Below are 19,247 nucleotides of genomic sequence, written 5' to 3'. Positions count from 1 at the left end.
TGCTTATCTCGTTGAACCAACTATTCCATCCCAGCTGTCATAGGGCGAGATGAACCAACTATTAATATTTGAAAAAGGACAGTTGATTAAAAAAAATTAGCAGATTTTCTCATTTCTGTTAAAATTTTTGTTCAGATGAAACCCACTGAATGTAATTTGTGTTGCATTCAATGTTGTGCATGTATTCCTTGAATACTGGAATTGTTTATATGATCAATAAGGCGTGATGTCTGAACAGCAAGGAGACGACATGAATAACACAATTCAGCCAAACTCAGTTATAATCCTAATTCTCAGATTTTTATTAGTGTATTTGACATAATGTATTTTGAAACTGTTTGTGAAGTAAAAGTAGTGTTGTTATTTAGATAGCACTTCAAACCACACAAACTCTTGTGTTTCTTTCTGGCGCTGACCTCTTGGTTTGAGAAGGAACTCTCTGAGCTTTACAGAAAAGAAGAAGGAAGTGAACACTAACCGTTTTTCTTCTTCTAGTATCTAGTATCTTTCTATTAGTATCTATTTGTCTTTGTATCTTAGCCTGACTTCTTTTTTTCTGCTTGTTATTGTCAGGATGCCAGCATACAACGCCAACTTCTTCTTCGCAGTCTTCTTCATTGTGTACATCCTTATCAACACTTACATCTTCATGTCCGTCTTCCTGGCTGTCGTATACAACAACTATAAAAAATACTTGAAGGTACAGCCATGTGACCGTTTCCTGTGCAGGTTCTCTATATTTTTATAATTTCTTTAAAAAATACCATACTGTGCAAAAGTTTTGAGCCACTCCGCATTAAAAAAAACCCACACACACTTGACACAGGACTTGAGAGATGTATCTGGACCTGCATTTGATTTATCTACTGTTCACTGAAGCCTTATTACAAATAGTCTCAGTGGAAGCGTAGCTATAAAGAAGTCATTCTTAAGAGAGGGAAACCAGGAGAAAAGGCTAAGCTATACCACAGTCCACAAAAACTGAACGGAAAATCAGTGGGACAGGTCTTATGGTATCATAAATCCAAAATGAAATTTTTAATTTAAATCAGTATGTTCAGAGGAAGTTGGCAGAGGGGTACAGTAAGTGTCTATAGCCATCTGTAAATCACAGTAAAGGTTCTGTCCTAGTTTGAGCATTTCAGCCGGTGGTGTTGGGAATCTTGTCAAAATTGATGAAACTATGTACATAAAAATGCACTGTCAGATTTGATTGCAATACCATCTGGCAGGCCATTTATTTGGTGATGGCTTAATTTTTCAGTATGGCAATGATCCCGAAAACACTGACAATGCAATAAAAGCATGCATTTTTAGAAAAACACATGGTGGAACACAAGCAGTCATGGATTGGCCTCCCTAGAACCAGGACCTCAACATTAATAAAATGGAATTTCCTCCAAGAAGCCTGGAGAACTGTTTATGAAGACTACTTCAGGAAAGCTACAAGGAAGCTTGCCTAGGAAATATCAGGCCGTGGTAAAGAATAAAGGACGTTGGAGCCAATATTGACTTTTAGGATCGTTAGAATTGTACAAAATCACGCAACATTCACACAAGCATTGCCACTCTGATGTATACATCAGAGAACAACTTGGGGTTCAGTATCTTGACTAAAGGTATTTTGACATGCAGACTGAAGCAGCCAGGGATTGACCGCCAAACGTCTGATTAGTCAATGACTTTCCATACCTCCTGAGAAGCTGTGCAAAGGGTTTTGCAAAATACTCTATATGCCATGTAAGATTATATCAACTTATATAAAGTGGCAAGCAGATCTGATTAATATTTGTCAATTCAATCAAATAAGATGTATCCCGAAAGTTCCTTTGTCACAGCAGCACCTGGATCTTGGAATTATTTATTAAACGTACTTATTTTTCTATAAATTAAGTCACATCTTTTGTGAATACAGTAGATTTCCTTTGCACATTCCATGTCATTTAAGAAGAAAATGATCATTTCCAACAGGAAGAGGTACGGCAGCTAGTGAGAGCTAAGAGGCACAAGATGGTGCGAGCATTTGGTGTCCTACAGGAGCAAAGGGAGGAGGGCGGCGAGCCAGTGGTGACCCAGGCCAGCTGGAACCAACTGGTCCGACTGGTCCAACCCAACCTTAGTAATGCTCACAGAGAGCTGCTATGGAGCGTCTCTGATGACAAGAACCAAGGGGCCATTGGTGAGTGATATCCAAACCAACATACACACCTTAAATCCAAAACACGTTTAGGGAAGTTGAGTTTAGTAAAGTTCTTTATAAGTACCCAAGATGGAAGGGATGAGATTTATTTTTCTTTAGCCGGTTTGTTGTCAGCTGTTTAATCTGCATGTCACATGTCTAGTCAGCTGACAAGTAATTGTGACAATATGGAGAGTAACTGAGCATATTTATGTACATTTTCATGTGTTAGAGCTTTGACTTAATTTAAGGAGATGAGGTTGGAGATGAGGAGGAAGAGGAGAGAGCAGTGTTGGAAGAGAAAGGCATAATGAGAATGACATGATGAAAGTATGCATGTAAAAATGTTAAAAGGTCATCTATAGTTTGAAATAACTATTTGTGACCTTTAAAGAGTAAGAAACACAAAGACAAACATTAAACTCGTGGTTAATGCCCCTGAAATTGTAATTTAAGCAAGTAGGCAAAGTCAATAATGTTGTAGGCATTGCAAAGTGTAAAATTTCTGTCTAGCTTTTAATAAACTCCTGGTGCGTCACTATGCAACTTGGCAAAATAGTTCGTTTGTTCCCAGATCCACAGCTAAGAAGCTATGAGAAGAGTGTAATATTCAGCACAAATGAACAAAGCTGCTGTGCAATGCTGCCTTCTTTACATTTTAGCAACATTTCAAGGCCAAACTGGCTCTGTACGACTGAATATGATTGCATGTCACAGATAAACTATGGAACTGCATTACATCTTCTATTATTCTACACAAATATCTCAACATTTTGTATTTGCTTTGGAATAAGGGTAAGGTTATGAATAAGATTAAATGTACATGCATTTTAATTGCTTAGAGCCGTAGGTGACCAGGTTGTCTCACAGTTTTGCGTGTTCATGTGTAAACTGAGTACAGCCTGCATGCCCTAAATCTACCTAAAGGCCATTAAATTGTCACCAGTCCAGTCTAATCCTTGAAGCTGAGGCATTGTTCAGATGTCCAGTATCATTCAGCTCTGCATACTCTGCTGAGTCAGTGTCTTCACACTCATCTTCCACATGAAGGAAGTCAAAATGCATTATCATTGAGCATTTCTATTTTTCCACCAACCACAACATCTGATGTTATACAACCCAACAAGTAAAAAAAAAAATCTAATTGATCTTTACAGTTATACATATTTCCCTGTGTGTGGTTGTTATCCCTGAATTCCTTTAATGATTTTGTCTCTATCAAGTTATTTACTACTGCCTCTTATGCAGGTTTTTATTTTATTTTATTATTATTATTTTTTTGGTTTTTAACCTCTGCTTTATGAACACGCAGTGTGTGTGACTTTGCACTTGAGCAATAGCATGAATTTGCTGTTTCTGTTTTCTTCTTCCTCACTGTGAAAACCATTTTTGTGCTATGCTTTAGACATCCTTTCTAAAACTATAAAACTTTGCATTTTCACATGGGAGTCTTGCTTACAGAGCAAGCCTCAAGTGGCAGTTAGTTACTTCAGTTTTTGGCATTTTGTCTTCATTTTTCAGTCTTGCACAGGGGATAAAAATTTCCAAAAATGCTGCTATATACTCGAAGGAAAAATGAAAACAGTTTTGCGGTGCGTACTGCAATTCCTGCATTTAACAAACAGAAGGTTGTTACATTAGGTCAGGGGTCGGCAACCTTTCTGATCATGAGTGCCATATAATATTTCCTCAGAAGTCAATGTGCCATATGATTGCATTAGCAATAAATGTAATAACGCTCTATATTAACAGTTACACACTATATACAGTGTTGGGAAGGTTACTTTTAAAATGTATTCCATTACAGAATACAGAATACATGCCCCAAAATGTATTCTGTAACGTATTCCGTTACGTTACTCAATGACAGTAACGTATTCTGAATACTTTGGATTACTTAATATATTATCATGCTTTTTACAACAACGTGAATGTGCTATTGCTGTGTGATTTATTACTATTACTGAAGGTCCGCAACTCCGAGCTGTAGTAAAGGGACATCTGACTAATACGGCGGGGTCCCTGTCGGTTCGTAGCCGAAAAATAGCTTTACTTTGTTGTGTGGGTCAACTTTTCTTGCGAGAGACAGAGAGAGACGTTGAAAGACTGCTCCAACGGAACTTATTGTTTCGGAGGAAAACACGAACACGGTGTACAGTCGAGTCTTAATAGCTTACTTACAACTGGGCTCGTCAGGCACTCTTCTTGGCTGCAGTGGTTATTATTATATTTACATGCTTCCAGCTCCCGTTTTTCCTCGATGACAGCTCGTACCTTTCCACTCCCCTTTTTCTCCCTCCTCGCGCTCACAGACCCATAACGTGTATGGCAGTGCATTCTCCCTGCAACACGGACTACACTGCCCATGATGCTACATTCTTTAGAGCTATGCTTGTAGCATTCTGCCTGTTAGCTTAGCACAACAACAACAACAACAACAACAACAACGAAAAGGCGCTCTCTCACCCAGGAAACACACAGTCGCAGAGAGAGAGAGAGCGTCGCCCTGTAACCATGGCAACCGTAGCGCTGCCGCCTGGAACAACAGAACTTAGCTGTCAAACAAAACCCAAACAGTCCTGACCCGCGACAAAATGAAACAGGAAAGTACCGCAGTGTAATCCATTTATTTCAACAAAGTAACTGTATTCTGAATACCACCTTTTTAAACGGTAACTGTAACGGAATACAGTTACTCATATTTTGTATTCTAAATACGTAACGGCGGTACATGTATTCCGTTACTCCCCAACACTGACTATATAGAACCACTTTATAGAATTATATTTGTTCACAGATGTTGGCAGCTGTCAGCGAATAGTTATCAGCTATTTTGAAACAAAAAAAGACTTTTTATCCATAACAGCAAATGAACTGTACAACAGAAAATGCAAATGCTATTTATGGTCTCCTCACAACAGTAATAAGAAAAATAAACTGGGCCAATATGGCATGTTTGTTAATACAGAGACACACATGTTAATATGATCTCTGGTCTCCCACTCAGAGACACAGGTCTCCGAGTGTCCAGCATTCAGACGGCTACCTGAGGACACTCATGTCAGAGAAAATATGCTCACACTGATATGCAGAGCCAAATACTGTCAATAAGGCCTCTGCAATGTTCTGAAGACATTTAAACTTGTCCAGCAGGTGAACATGCAGCTCCATGAACACGCACAGCTGTGGATTCCAGCTGCGTCTGTAGTTCTGCAAACTTTGACCCCCACAGACTCGAGCTTTTCAGTTCAATCAGCTGCATTTCGATGTCCTCTGTGTCCAGCCAGTTAATGCAAGACAAATCCAGCTGCTCATTAAAGCTTTCTGGTTTGATCAGAAAAGAAAACATTGGTCCATACACCTGCAAGTCCCGAAAACGCATTGTGAATTCTGTCTCGAGTCTACGGATTTCCGTGGTGCTGATGCTGCACTGAGCAGACAGCTCCTGAAGCATTTGAAGTGTTGGAAAGTGGAAATTTCAACATTGCTCGAAAAAACTGCCAGCTAGCAACGTCCCTCTCACCAGTAGGCAAAGTGATTTTTAGCCAATTACAAGTTGAATCTGGTAGTTGGGGTTGTTAGCTAAGATACCATCATTAAGAAGCAGCACAACTAATGTGTCTATGCGAGCTAATTTGTGATGTACACCGCTGGCCCGGCCATTTTTTTTTTTTTTTTTAAATGCACCTGCTCAAATTAATTCCCTGCGTGTCGTGCCCAGGGCTGGACTGGGACAAAAAAATCAGCCCGGGCATTTTGACTAGAGACCAGCCCACCAGGTATTATAGGAAAAGCCATAAAGCCTTTGAATGAAAACAAACGCTGTTGTGACAGTGATGTACTGTCTCATTGGTATGATTTCTATACATTTTATATCAGATAAAAACTTTGGTTGTAAGATTCAGATAATTATTTATTAAAAGCGAGACATCTGAAATGAGAATAAGAAAGAAAAGTATTTCTTTGTTCCCACCTCTCCCTGTTAATGCCTCCCCCCCCCCCCCCGGCAACACTTTGCTAGACCCGCCCCTGCACAGTTACCAGCTGTCAGCTACATAGAAAAGGATCCTGGTGTTATTTGTCTCTCAGAAACAGTTCATAACTTCCCTTCAACTCATTCATGTCACCTAAAAGTTAAACCTGTTTCTCCATCACCTGTTCAGCTCTGATGGTTCAGTAAGGACATCTCCTGGTTTCATCTTCATGTTTCCATCTCACCAGATAACCAAACCATATCATGACCAGCAGCTTTACAGCTGTGGCTCCAGCAAACATCAGCTGATACTAGAAATTAATATGAAATTAATTCTAACAACAGCTGATCAAGTTTAAAAGTGCTGCTGTTGTTTAGCGCGACATCTGCTGGTTTCCTCTTTCTGGCACAAAGTGATAAACAAGAGAGAAAAGCCGATCAGCTGATCATGGATCAGTTTCATGATTGAAGTAGAAACAGGAGAGGGAGGGTGAGAGAATGAGAGAAGAAGAAACCGCTGACAGCGTAAACACACAGAATAACTCCAGCTTTGAGTCTTTTTCCATTGTAGCTGAAGTACGGGACAAACTGTGTTCCTTCTCAGCTCAATATGAAATGCGTAATATTTTCAATGAACGAGGGACCATTCCATTTTTAAGGGACTGTTGGCAACTCTACTAACTAACCTTTATGAATAAAATAAAATTCACTATCAGTAACATCATAGCACCCGCCCAGCTGTATAGAAACTCTGTCATGCTAGCTAGTACGCTGTACGAGTTATTGTAACTGACTGTAAAAATTCAGCATAACGAAAATAAACTCCACCTAAACTTGGTTTATATCTGACCCAGATAGACTGCAGGTCATACCGTCTTACCTGAAGTTCAGTTCACCTGACACTCGGACCGGCGGCCGCCTCGGGTCTCTCCTTCTCCTGCCTCCCCTTTCCCTCATCCACCTGCTGGCCTCTGTGGAAGCTCCGCCATAGCCACCACCAAACAACTGAGTTATTTTTACGCATCGGCCAGCATGTGGCCAATCCACCACCTTTCATTGTTCATGCCGTTACAAAAAGAACAAAAAAACAAAAAAGTATCGGCCCATAAAAACGAAAAATCACCATCGGCCCACCGGGCCCAGCTATGGTCGTGCCATCAGTTAACCCAGTGGTTCCCAAACTTTTTCCGCTGGGCCCCCCTTTGTTTTACAGAAAAATGTTCGCGCCCCCCCTCACAGTGTGCGCGCGCACACACACACACACACACACCCATATTTTGCTCAATTGCGGTTTATTTCACACCTCAAACATTTAGTGATCTGTAGGTAGTAAGAAAATAAACTACTAACTCTTTTACGCTACGTCCGCACCTACACGGGTATTTTTGAAAACGCATCTGCTCCGTTCACACGTAAACGGCGTTTCGAATCACCGAAAAAAATTTTTTTTTAAAACTCTTTTTTTCCGTTTACCTGTGGACGAGGAATACAGAGTTCTTCACGCAACGTTTATGGTATGTGCCTTTTTTCACGTCAGCTGTGCGCCTCTCTGTGCAAAATAGGTTTAAAAACATAAACAGCTGTGAGATCCTGTTTGTCCCTGATTTGAACTGGGGGAACAAATCCTGGCAGGATCAGCCTGATATTATTTATATCCCGCTGTAACTTTACTGTATAAAGAGCAAACATCTCCAACATGTCAGTAGTTAGTCATTACAACAAGTGTTTGTGAACTAAAAATCAAGAATGTGGGATACTGTTTGTCCGTGATTTGAAGAGCCCAGCTGTGCTCCTGACGAAGGGAAAACCAATCCTGCAGGGAGACCTACCTCGGCACTTGTGCAGGTGAAACCAAAGGGAAGACATGCTTCACCATATTTTCTAGTCTTTGGCTTAGAATGAAGTTGGTTTGGAAACATATTCAGCGATGCTTCATCTCCTGCTTTGCGTTTGTGGGCGCCTCATGCTAGCAGTGTCCAAGTGTTGTTGTTTTTTTTTTCCCCCTCTTCATGCCCCCCCCTGCAATGGCTCTGCGCCCCCCCTAGGGGGCGGGCCCCACACTTTGGGAAGGTCTGAGTTAACCCTTCGCGTGAGCTGGCACACGTGCCCAGGGTTGCCGACCCCTGCATTAGATGATTCATTTAAAATAGACCTAAGTTTAAGTTTTTATATCTTTGTAACGTTTTTGATTACAATTCTAGGATGATTATTTTACAGGTAAGGTGGCATTTGTCCAGCTTGCTGACCTCTTGAATATTGAAATAATAACAATTAAGTCAAGACCTCATCCACTTCAAAGTTTGTGCCCTTCCCTCTACCAGTCAGCCCCCAGCAAACTCCTATGCCAACTGGTCCAACACCGGTAAGATACAAATTCAACTTTGAAACCTTCTTTTTTTTCCCTCTGATTTTGATGTAAGTAGTTACAAACACAGAACTATATGTGTTCTTTTCCAGGGCCTTTGTTATGGTATATGACCTGATCATACTGGTGAATGCTGTTTTCATCGGTCTTGATGAGGAGAATCCAATGATTGCGAATTCAGAGTGGGTTTTTCTGGCTCTGTATATTCTGGAGATTCTGCTGAAGCTGTATGTGTTTGAGCCCAGAGTGTTCTTCTCCAAACACAGTTTTTGGAACTGGTGAGAACATGCCGTGAGAACAAGTGTATAACATTATAATGTCATTAATGTGCTTTTGACACTTTGTCTTTACTCACCAAAGATTCTGAATCCCCAGTACTGATTTATCTACAGACAGCTTAAGGTACATTTTAACAGGTGTTCATGTGGAATCAGAGATCCAGACATTACACAGCACCATCTATTCATGGGTGTGATCAAGCTTTTTCAGTGAGGCAGATGGTTTAAAAAAACAAAAAAAAAATCCACTGTGCAGATCAAAACCAACAGTGTAATCCAAGTCTGCTTGCTTAATACACAAAAACCTTACGTAGACATTTATAAATTAACATGTACTGTATTTGTGTGTTATGTCAAATGTTTAATTTCTTAAAATATGTGTATAGTATTTTTGAGTATTTTTTAATATAACAAGTAATGGAAGTATTTAAGTGAATCAAATCTAAGATCAACAAGTTGTGTTGCATGAATTTCACACAGCTTATCTACATCCCAGATTATAAGTACAAGGTATGTGACATGATTTAATGTTTCTTTTACATTATCAGCCGCTTCTTTTACCTTCATACGCCTTCAAGTGCTTCGACCAAGTCATTGATGCTCAGCGGGTTGTTTATCTACTCTTTTAAGCTTTGGGAAGTGAACTTTTCCTAATGATGGAGCTTAGTTTAATGTCAAAAGTAAAAACAAAATATCTCCAAAAGTTGATTCTGTTCATCTGGACGTAGCGTTTTGTCCCATATGGAAAAGATGTATATAAATCTTATAAAGTTTTTATCTGTCTTGTATGAAACTTGTATGAAAAGCATACAAGAGTGAAAACACATAAGATCCCTTATATAATTATATAATGAAACTTGTATGTTTTGTATACTTACTAAAAAAATATATGAAAGTAATGAGAAAGTGGCCACTTTCATGAGTAAATCATATATGTTTTTACTATTTCTTTTCCATATGGGGTGGGAGAAACGTTTCGTCACTCATCCAAGTGACTTCTTCAGTCGTCACTTGGATGAGTGACGAAACGTTTCTCCCACGAAACGCTACGTCCAAATGAACAGAATTAACTTTTGGAGATTTACTTTCCTGGATGATTGAGAATGCATCAAGACATAAAAACAAAATATGTTGTCGAACATAGGATAAAGGGTAAAACTAAACAAGTGCTCAATAATGAGAAATATAATAATAAAACAAAAAATAATAATATATAACAAAAACCAGCAACTGGCTTACTTGGGTTATGCAAGTTATATAAAGCTTAAAGTTTAATAGAAATTCTACAAAGACAACTTCAAGTGATGACACTGGGAAATCTGATTGTGTTTGAATAGTGTGTAAAGGACAGTGTGACAATTTGTTATTTAAGAACAACAAGAATTGGACAGACTGAAAAGTCTTTGTACACAAGGGAAATTTCTATATTGAAAATCACCATCATTGAATTCAATCCACAAATGCGCGCACATTTGTAGACCTTTTCTGAACTTCAAATGAACTTCAGTTTGGTTTAATCAGAAAAAGTGAAAATATTAGTTTTTGATGTAATTGATAAACCTAAAGCAGGCAGATCCACTCACAACTAAACTGAAAAGAAAAGCGCAAAACAAAACATGGTAAAATGGTACAATGTACAAAAATGTTCTATTTAAAAAACAAAACAAAAAACCAACTTTTTTCAGTTAAATTTAGTTTATATTACAGTGAGGAACATCAGTATTTGAACACTCCACTCAAGTTCTCCCAATTAGAAATCATGGCGGGGTTTGAAATTCACATTGTAGTGCCACTGTGAGAGACAGCATTTAAAAACCAATTCAGGAAAACACATTGTGGTTTTGTTTTTTTTTTAAATAATTTATTTGTATTGCACTGTTGCACATAAGCATTTCAGCTCTTTGGTCTTGCCCATGGTAGTAGTTGGAGTCTGACTGACTGTGGGGTGGACAGGTGTCTTTAAAGAGCTCAGACAGGTGTTACTAATTTAGATTAATAAGTGGAGTAGAGGTGGACTTTTTAAAGGCATAGCAACAGGTCTTTGAGAGCCGGAATTCTTGCTGATTGCCTGGTGTTCAAATACTTATGTGCAGCAGTGCAATACAAATAAGTTCTTTAAAAATCATACAATGTGATTTCCTGAATTGTTTCTAAGTGCTGTCTCTCACAGTGGGAATGTACCTACAATGTGAATGTCAAACCCCTCCATGATTTCTAAGTGGGAGAACTTGCAAAATCGCAGGGTGTTCAAATACTTATGTTCCTCACTGTATTTGCCAGTTAATTGCCTCATTTTCATGACTTTTTGCACTTAGTGGCCACTTTATTGGGTATGATATTATTGTGTGTGTGTGTGTAGAATGACAATAGGTTTGTCTTTAGATCCGTCTTGGTGCACCTAATAAAGTTGCCACTGGGGTTTTAAGCTCTGATCCTTCTGAAGGTTTCTTGCTGCAGCTTTTGGAATAGTTTTTGTCTTCATTGTTTCTTATGCTATCATTTCTTTTTTACAGTAGTGTTACATTTGCTACTGAGCAGTGTAGCTGCGATAACTTCCGTCAAAAAAATATTCAGTATTGTGTTTGTATATTTTCTGGATAAATTGCTAGACCTGGATCCAGTCCATGAATGAAAGCTGCTTGTTAGGCTCAAATGGTTTCTTGTTCTGTTTGCTTCCACACTCTGCAGCCTCCTGCATGTGCTTGTTAGTTTTAATGTTCCTTAAATTTGAAATACTTGGATAAGAATACAAAAGATAAAATCTTTTGATTCTTTTACAACGTGAAGATTTTCTCACACTTAACTGATGCTGAGAAAAATGGTCGTTTTATTTACATTCATGGTACATTTGTGTTTTTGACACGTTGGTGGTGTCAGACTGACGCCATAAGAAAAAAGGGTTTTGTTTTCAGCATCCTCGTTCATAGCATTTCTGCCTAAATTAAAGTTTGAATTTTTTTTGATTTCTGTTTTCTGTCTTCAGGTTTGACACAGTCATTGTCATCTCTGCTCTTATTGCCACCATCGTAAACTCTGTGATGAAGTCATGTAAGCGTTTCTAATTAATGTTAAGCTTTGTTCCAACAGGGTCAAAATCAAGGTCAAACTTAACCCTTGCCAAATTTACATCTGGCTGGCACATCACTTTTTGTTTGTTTGTTTGTTTGTTTGTTTAATGCAATCTGTTTCACCACTTTGAATGTACACACCAGCATGGAGTCGGGGAACAGAGGCAGAAAATCACTGAACTGAAAACAAACATGCAACTACAACAATAACAAATTACACGGTGTAGCTATAAAGGCAAATTTCGCCATGGTAGCGCCATCAAGTGTAATGTAGTCACCCCCCCCCCCCCCCCCCCCCACAACTACATTAATTGTGCAGTACAATTTTAACCAAACAAAACAAACAAACAAAAAATGCAGACTAACTAATATAATACAAATTAAAACTTTGAATATGCAAATTCACAAGTTTGTTGTTGTTTTTTGTTGTTGTTGTTTTTTTAAACAGTTTTGAAAATTGAGTTCTAAAATACTAAAGTATAAATGCTCAATTTCCCCCCAAAAAGGATTTCATGAGTTAGCCTTTAAAGCTCCTGCTGTTCTGGTCTCTGAACTGTTGATAGTACAATTCAACAAAACTTAATTACTCACATTTTAGATACATCTTTGAATGTTTACTTTGAGTGTTCATGTCACTGTCAATCACAATAACTATTTTAAAACACAGGATGATACAAGCTATTGGTCTTTGTTAATTCATTAATTTGTTAATTCCGTTTGCATTATAGCGAGTCATTTCTCCAGCCGACAAATCTTGGACATTGTTTTCATTCTACGAGTCCTCAGACTGATACGGGTGGTGGACAGCATCAAAAGGTTTAACTACATTTCTTATTCATTTATTTATCCTTGTATAAAAATCATCTGTATTTGTGGTGATCCTGCAGTAATCCTTAGATGCATCAAATGAAAAATGGATGTCACAGTAGGAAGGCATAAGCATGTTGCTTTACTAACAGTGAGGTCTATTTTCTTGCTAGGTTTCGTACAATCATCAACACCCTGATCAGGATTGGACCAGCAATCCTCACATTTGGACAGCTTATCATTGTGAGTTTGTGACAGCAGGCTGGTTTGTCATAGTAGCATTTGTTAACAAACACTAAAACAAAGCACAGCTGATGTTAGCCGCCCTAATGATGGTTCTGTCTTAAAAGATCCATCACCAATATGAGGGCAACCTTCAGTAGAGACTTCACTCTAAAACAGGGATGGGCAACTCCAGGCCTCGAGGGCCAGTGTCGGGCAGGCTTTAGATCTCACCCTGGGTCATCACACCTGAATCAAATGATTAGTTCATTACCAGGCCTCTGGAGAACTTCAAGACATGTTGTTAATTTAGCCCTTTGAATCAGCTGTTTTATATCAAGGACACATCTAAAACCTTCAGGAGACCTGCCCTCGAGGCCTGGAGTTGCCCACACCTGCTCTAAAACATAGTGAGGACCAGCCAACCTACAAACGCTGCATTATGCAGAGCCTCAACCTGCTGAGGGGTCTGAAAACTGAAGCTGACATTATGTTTGTGAAGATGGTTCTGTCCGTTGTGGTGTTCCTCCACAGGTGGTGTACTACATTTTTGCCATGGTGGGGATGGAGCTCTTTAAAGGGAAGGTGACGTTTTATGAACAGAGCTCCACCGATCCAGCAAAGGCATATTGTGGTAATCCTCTGCTGAATGGAACAGACTTTGCAAAGCTCAACTACTGCAAGAATAACTTCAATGATGTGGTCTCCTCCTTCATCCTGCTGGTTGAGCTTACCGTGGTCAACCAATGGCATGATATCCTTTAGCTGAATGTCTCAGCATTTTCTGTGTTTAATCTCGTTTTCAGTTACCAGCAGCGATTTGAATTTTTAAGACATCTTCAAAACTACAAAAACTCCCCCCCCCCCCCTTTTTTTTTCTCAGTGACTTTCATTCTACTGCAAATAAAATCATCTGCATTTATGAAATGTTTGAGAATAATTGCGTTGCCAGGTTTGATTCCTGTTTGTGTTATCATTTCTTAACAAGACTCCACTTCTCAGCAGCGGCTTTGCCACAGTCACCCACATTTCGGCCAGGATCTTTTTTGTCCTCTTCCACGTCATAGTCGTCATCGTCATTCTCAAGTAAGGCTAATGGTGTCGTACTTTCATCACTGGTGTGGTGTCAGCCACAAAAACAAGTCCTGCTGTTCCCATAATCTAGAAGAATATGTATAATTATTTATATTTACGTCTGACACATTTTAACCACTAGATGCTTGAAGGTGAGTTGCACTGGGTGTTTTATCATAGAACTCTATAAAAGTAGAGTTTCCCCCTCAAACAGAGTCCTAGAAGTAGGCAACTCACTGATTCACAGTTCAAAAATATTAATTACCTGTTGCAGTCCTTCAGATATCCATTTTAGCTCCTTTCTCTTTAAGTGAAAAACTCCATTTAAACCACCTTTTTATCCTCCTATCCACCTTTAAACCTCACCTTTTATCTTGCGCTGATAACTCGGCCTACTCTGACACCTTTATTTAAACAGTAGCCATGTTTATTAATAGTGGCCACTATTGTAGCAGTGTCAGTGCCATAAAGTAAGGAAAAGGTTTAGCAAAACACTGTTTCATTTGTGTTGAAATTCCCCAAAGTAGAATATGATCAGTGTAAAGGCTTACAGGATTAATGTATCAATGTGAGGGTTTTCAAAGTGGGATGTGTGTATCATATATAATACACAACGTTTTAGATTTTGTGTGACTTTTTTGGTAGAACAGAATAATCCTTTAATTGTCCCACAAGGGGAAATTTGGTTGTAACAGCAGCCAGAAAGACACATATACAAACAAACAGGACACAGAACAGAAACATTAAATTAAAGACAATAGTTACTATAAACAGAGTACTGTACAGTTATTAAATTAAATAAAATTAACTACAGATAATTTAGTTAATTTTATCTGTAGTTTATGAGGATTTTTATGCCGTCAAAGCAACAAGGGGCAAAGATTAAGAGGACAAACTTTAGTTTGTGATGACTGATGAAATCATACAGATCATACATACAGGCTCTGGACGTTGTAGGGCTGTCCTGGTTGACACGCCTCTGCAATGTTGCGTGGAGATCAGGGGCAGTACCCCTGGACTGGCAGACCGGGGTGGTGGTCCCCATCTTTAAGAAGGGGGACCGGAGGGTGTGTTCCAACTACAGGGGGATCACACTCCTCAGCCTCCCTGGGAAAGTCTATGCCAGGGTGCTGGAAAGGAGAGTTCGTCCGCTAGTCGAACCTTGGATACAGGAGGAACAATGCGGTTTTCGTCCTGGTCGCAGAAAACTGGACCAGCTCTTTATCCTCTCCAGGATACTTGAGGGTGCATGGGAGTTTGCCCAACCAGTCTACATGTGTTTTGTGGACTTGGAGAAGGCATTCGACTGTGTCCCTCGGGGTGTCCTGTGGGAGGTGTTGCGGGAATATGGGGTGTCTGGCCCATTGCTACGGGCCATTCGATCCCTATACAACCGTTGCAAGAGCTTGGTTCGCATTGCCGGCAATAAGTCGGACTCGTTCCCGGTGGGTGATGGGCTCCGGTTCTGTTCATAATTTTTATGGACAGGATTTCTAGGCGCAGACAAGTGGCGGAGGGCTTTCGCTTTGGTGGCCTCAGAATCTCATCTCTGATTTTTGCACATGATGTGGTTCTGTTGGCTTCATCGGGTGAGGGCCTCCAGCTCGCACTGGAACGGTTCGCAGCCGAGTGTGAAGCAGCGGGAATGAGGATCAGCACCTCCAAATCTGAGGCCATGGTTCTCAGCCGGAAAAGGGTGGAGTGCCCACTCCGGGTCGGGGATGAGTTCCTGCCCCAAGTGGAGGAGTTCAAGTATCTCGGGGTCTTGTTCGCGAGTGATGGAAGAAGGGAGCCGGAGATCGACAGACGGATTGGGGCTGCAGCTGCAGTAATGCGGACGCTGCACCGGTCCGTCGTGGTGAAGAGGGAGCTGAGTGTAAAAGCGAAGCTCTCAATTTACCGGTCGATCTACGTCCCTACCCTCACCTATGGCCACGAGCTGTGGGTAGTGACCGAAAGAACGAGACCGCGGATACAAGCGGCAGAAATGAGCTTCCTCCGAAGGGTGGCTGGCCTCTCCCTTAGAGATAGGGTGAGAAGTTCGGCCATCCGGGAGGGGCTCAGAGTAGAGCAGCTGCTGCTCCACATCGAAAGGAGCCAGCTGAGGTGGTTCGGGCATCTGACAAGGATGCCCCCTGGGCGCCTCCTGGGTGAGGTGTTCCGGGCATGTCCCACCGGGAGGAGGCCCTGGGGCAGACCCAGGACACGCTGGAGAGATTATATCTCTCGGCTGGCCTGGGAACGCCTTGGTATTCCCCCGGATAAGCTGGAGGAGGTGGCTGGGGAGAGGGAGGTCTGGGCCTCTCTGCTTAGGCTTCTGCCCCCGCGACCCGGCCTCGGATAAAGCGGATGAAGATGGATGGATGGATGGATGGATAACTACAGATAAGAGGCAAACCAGGTTGTAGTGCAAATCATTTGATTAAATTATTGCAGTTACAGCGCAGATATAAACATCTATGATTGTTGGGAGCAGTGTTGATTGTACAGTCTGACAGCTGCAGGGAGGAAGGACCTGCGGAAACGCTCCTTCATGCATCGAGGACGCAGCAGTCTGTCACTGAAGCAGCTCTGCAGTTCAGCAACATTTACATGCATGGGGTGGGAGACTCTGTCCATCAGAGATGTTATTTTGGCCAGAGTCCTCCTGTCTCCCACCACCTGCACTGGGTCCAGGGTGCATCCCAGAACAGAGCTGGCCTTCCTGATGAGTTTACCCAACCTCTTCCTCTCAGCTGCCGATAAACTGCTGCTCCAACATACAACACTGTAAAAAATGACAGATGCCACCAGAGTCATAGGTCTTTAAAAGCGCTCCCTGGACTCCAAATGACCTCAGCCGCCTCAGCAGGTAGAGTCTGCTCTGACCCTTCCTGTAAAGAGCATCAGTGTTGTGACTCCAGTCCAGTTTATTATTCAGGTGAACACCCAGGTACCTATAAGAGTCCACTATCTCAATGTCCACTCCCTGGATGTTCACCGGTGTCAGTGTGGGGGGGTCTGCGTCCCCGGAAGTCCACCACCAACTCCTTGGTTTTCCCAGCATTTACAAGCATGATATAAAAAAAAGCTTGTGATATTTTAAAAAATCATAAATTAGAATCCTAAAATGTTCTTTGATATCATGGAAATATAAATGGTCCCGGTTCTGCCTCAGAAAAATGTCTTCAATATTAAACTGATAAAGTGGTTGTTCTGAGTACATGCAGTAATACAATTTGGTTAAGAACTGCTAAATGTTGCATGCGATTGTTCTTGTCTTTCAGTATCTTCGTGGCGTTTGTCCTTGAGGCGTTCTTTGTGGAGTACTCTGTGGATAAAAGTGACTTGCAGACATCTTTGGAGAGGAAGATTGAAGAACTGGAGCTTGCTGTGGCACAGTATGTTACCTTGCAGAGAGTGGTGTGTGGTGGTCATATTGAGTGGCTGGGCTAACACATATAATTCACAACCCCAATACCTGCACTGTCACATCCCTGATAGGACGTGACAGCACCACCTTGTTATAGCAACACTTGAAACAGATTTACAAATTGGGGCAAAATAGCATTGATGGGTGTGATTTGTTTTGTCACACAGTCCATTTCAATATAACACGTGCAATATGTGAAGAGCCAAACAAATTGGAGGAAGGTCGCAAACTAAGAGATGATAGTCAGCTGTGACCAAACAAGGTGCAACCTTCAAACACACACCGGCTGGATTGGACGTCCAATCACATGACTAACATCTAACCACCCAGTGTGCAGCCACACCTCATCATCCTCTCTAGCTGTCTGACTTTTCCACATACATCATGTAGCACAGGATTTAACTTTAAACTTCAAAATCACCTCACAACATTTTCTTCTTTTGTGTGTTATTGCTAACTGTTACTATATACTATAATAGTCGTTTTCACTCCTCAACTACATTTAACATATCAATCAGACTTGTACTTTGGTGATATATTTGATTAAGAATAATAATGTTCTACTATTAGCAAAGAGTGAGAGAAAGAGAGAGACAGATATTGTGTGGCAGAAACTTTCCTTAAACAGCTGGGAATCAACAAATGGCATTAAGTGCGGGACTTTCTCAAAGCGAGCCTTTGACTGCTCCATCAATATGTCACATTACTGTGCAGCTACTGAGTCCACAGCATCCTACCCAATCTTGATTCTGTCAGGCAATTTGAACTGACCCATTGTTTCAAGGCTTGTCATTCCAAATGTTTTCAAAACACCGATTCAGTGTCTCTGTATGTTGAAACACCGTGTGGACGGTGTGAGTTTGAAGGTTCCACCTTGTTTTCCCTGACACTGGGCTCCTCCTGCCACACACTTCATCTAGGACTATGGTTCTCTTAGGGGGGTTGAGAGAAATACTGCAAAAATGCTGAGTTGCTGGCAAAAAATACTCTGTACACTGCCACACCAATCAGTTCAATCTGATAATGCAGCAGGACTGCTGTCCTCTCACACATGTCAAAGTATGCATGAGGACTAGGGCTTCTAATTATGGAGTCTTTCAAGTTTCCTAGCAGTTCTGCTGACTAAAGGCGAGAAACACAGCAATCTTTTTTTTAAGTGATGTATACTACCAGTCAAAAATTTGGACACACCTTCTCATTCAACATAGAAGGAAGACCACCCGAGTCCCCTCTGCTGTTGCGGATAAATTCGTCCAAGTCACTAACCTCAGAAATCACAAGTTAACAGCGCACCTCAAATTGGATCCCAGATAAAAGCCACACAGAGTTCCAGTAGCAGACACATATGTTTGAATCAGGCTTTTATGTTCAAATAGCTGCTAAGAAACCACAACTATGGAAAAGCAACAAGCAGGAGTCATTTATTTGTGCCAATAAAACACATGGACCATTAGACCAGTGGAAATCTGTGCTTTGGTCTGATCAGTCCAAATTTGAGATCTTTGGTTCCACCTGCTGTGTCTTTGTTTGATGCAGAAAAGGTAAACTGATGGTTCTCACTGTGAAGCATTGAGCAGGAGGTGTGATGGTGTGGGGGCACGCTTTTGGTGACACTGTTGGGGATTTATTCAAAATTGAAGGCACACTGAACCAGTATGGCTACCACAGCATCCTTCAGCGACATGCAGTCCCATCCGGTTTGCGTTCATTTATTTTTCAACAGCACAATAATCCCAAACACACCTCCAGGCTATGTGAGGGCTATTTGACCAGGAAGGAGAGTGATGGAGTGCTGCACCAGATGGCCTGGCCTCCACAGTCACCTGACCTAAACCCAATCAAGTTTGGGATGAGATGGACCGCAGAGTA

At 41.0% G+C, this 19,247-nt stretch overlaps 1 protein-coding gene across 1 annotated transcript in view; it reads left to right on the top strand.

Moving 5' to 3' along the window:
- Window positions 1-19,247, top strand: part of tpcn3 (two pore segment channel 3) — a 31,241-nt gene that overhangs the window by 9,695 nt on the left and 2,299 nt on the right. Inside the window, exons 8-17 of the mRNA XM_080881649.1 lie at window positions 574-700; window positions 1,972-2,179; window positions 8,370-8,514; window positions 8,610-8,795; window positions 11,779-11,843; window positions 12,592-12,679; window positions 12,844-12,913; window positions 13,427-13,646; window positions 13,888-13,978; window positions 17,233-17,346. Coding sequence (XP_080737775.1) covers window positions 574-700; window positions 1,972-2,179; window positions 8,370-8,514; window positions 8,610-8,795; window positions 11,779-11,843; window positions 12,592-12,679; window positions 12,844-12,913; window positions 13,427-13,646; window positions 13,888-13,978; window positions 17,233-17,346 — 1,314 coding nt within the window. The remainder of the gene's footprint in view (window positions 1-573; window positions 701-1,971; window positions 2,180-8,369; window positions 8,515-8,609; window positions 8,796-11,778; window positions 11,844-12,591; window positions 12,680-12,843; window positions 12,914-13,426; window positions 13,647-13,887; window positions 13,979-17,232; window positions 17,347-19,247) is intronic.

The sequence above is a fragment of the Rhamphochromis sp. 'chilingali' genome (genome assembly GCF_963969265.1).
Source record: "Rhamphochromis sp. 'chilingali' genome assembly, chromosome: 4".
NCBI lineage: Eukaryota > Metazoa > Chordata > Actinopteri > Cichliformes > Cichlidae > Rhamphochromis > Rhamphochromis sp. 'chilingali'.
The sequence above is the reverse complement of the archived record's forward strand: the minus strand, read 5'-3'. Positions and strand labels throughout refer to the sequence as shown.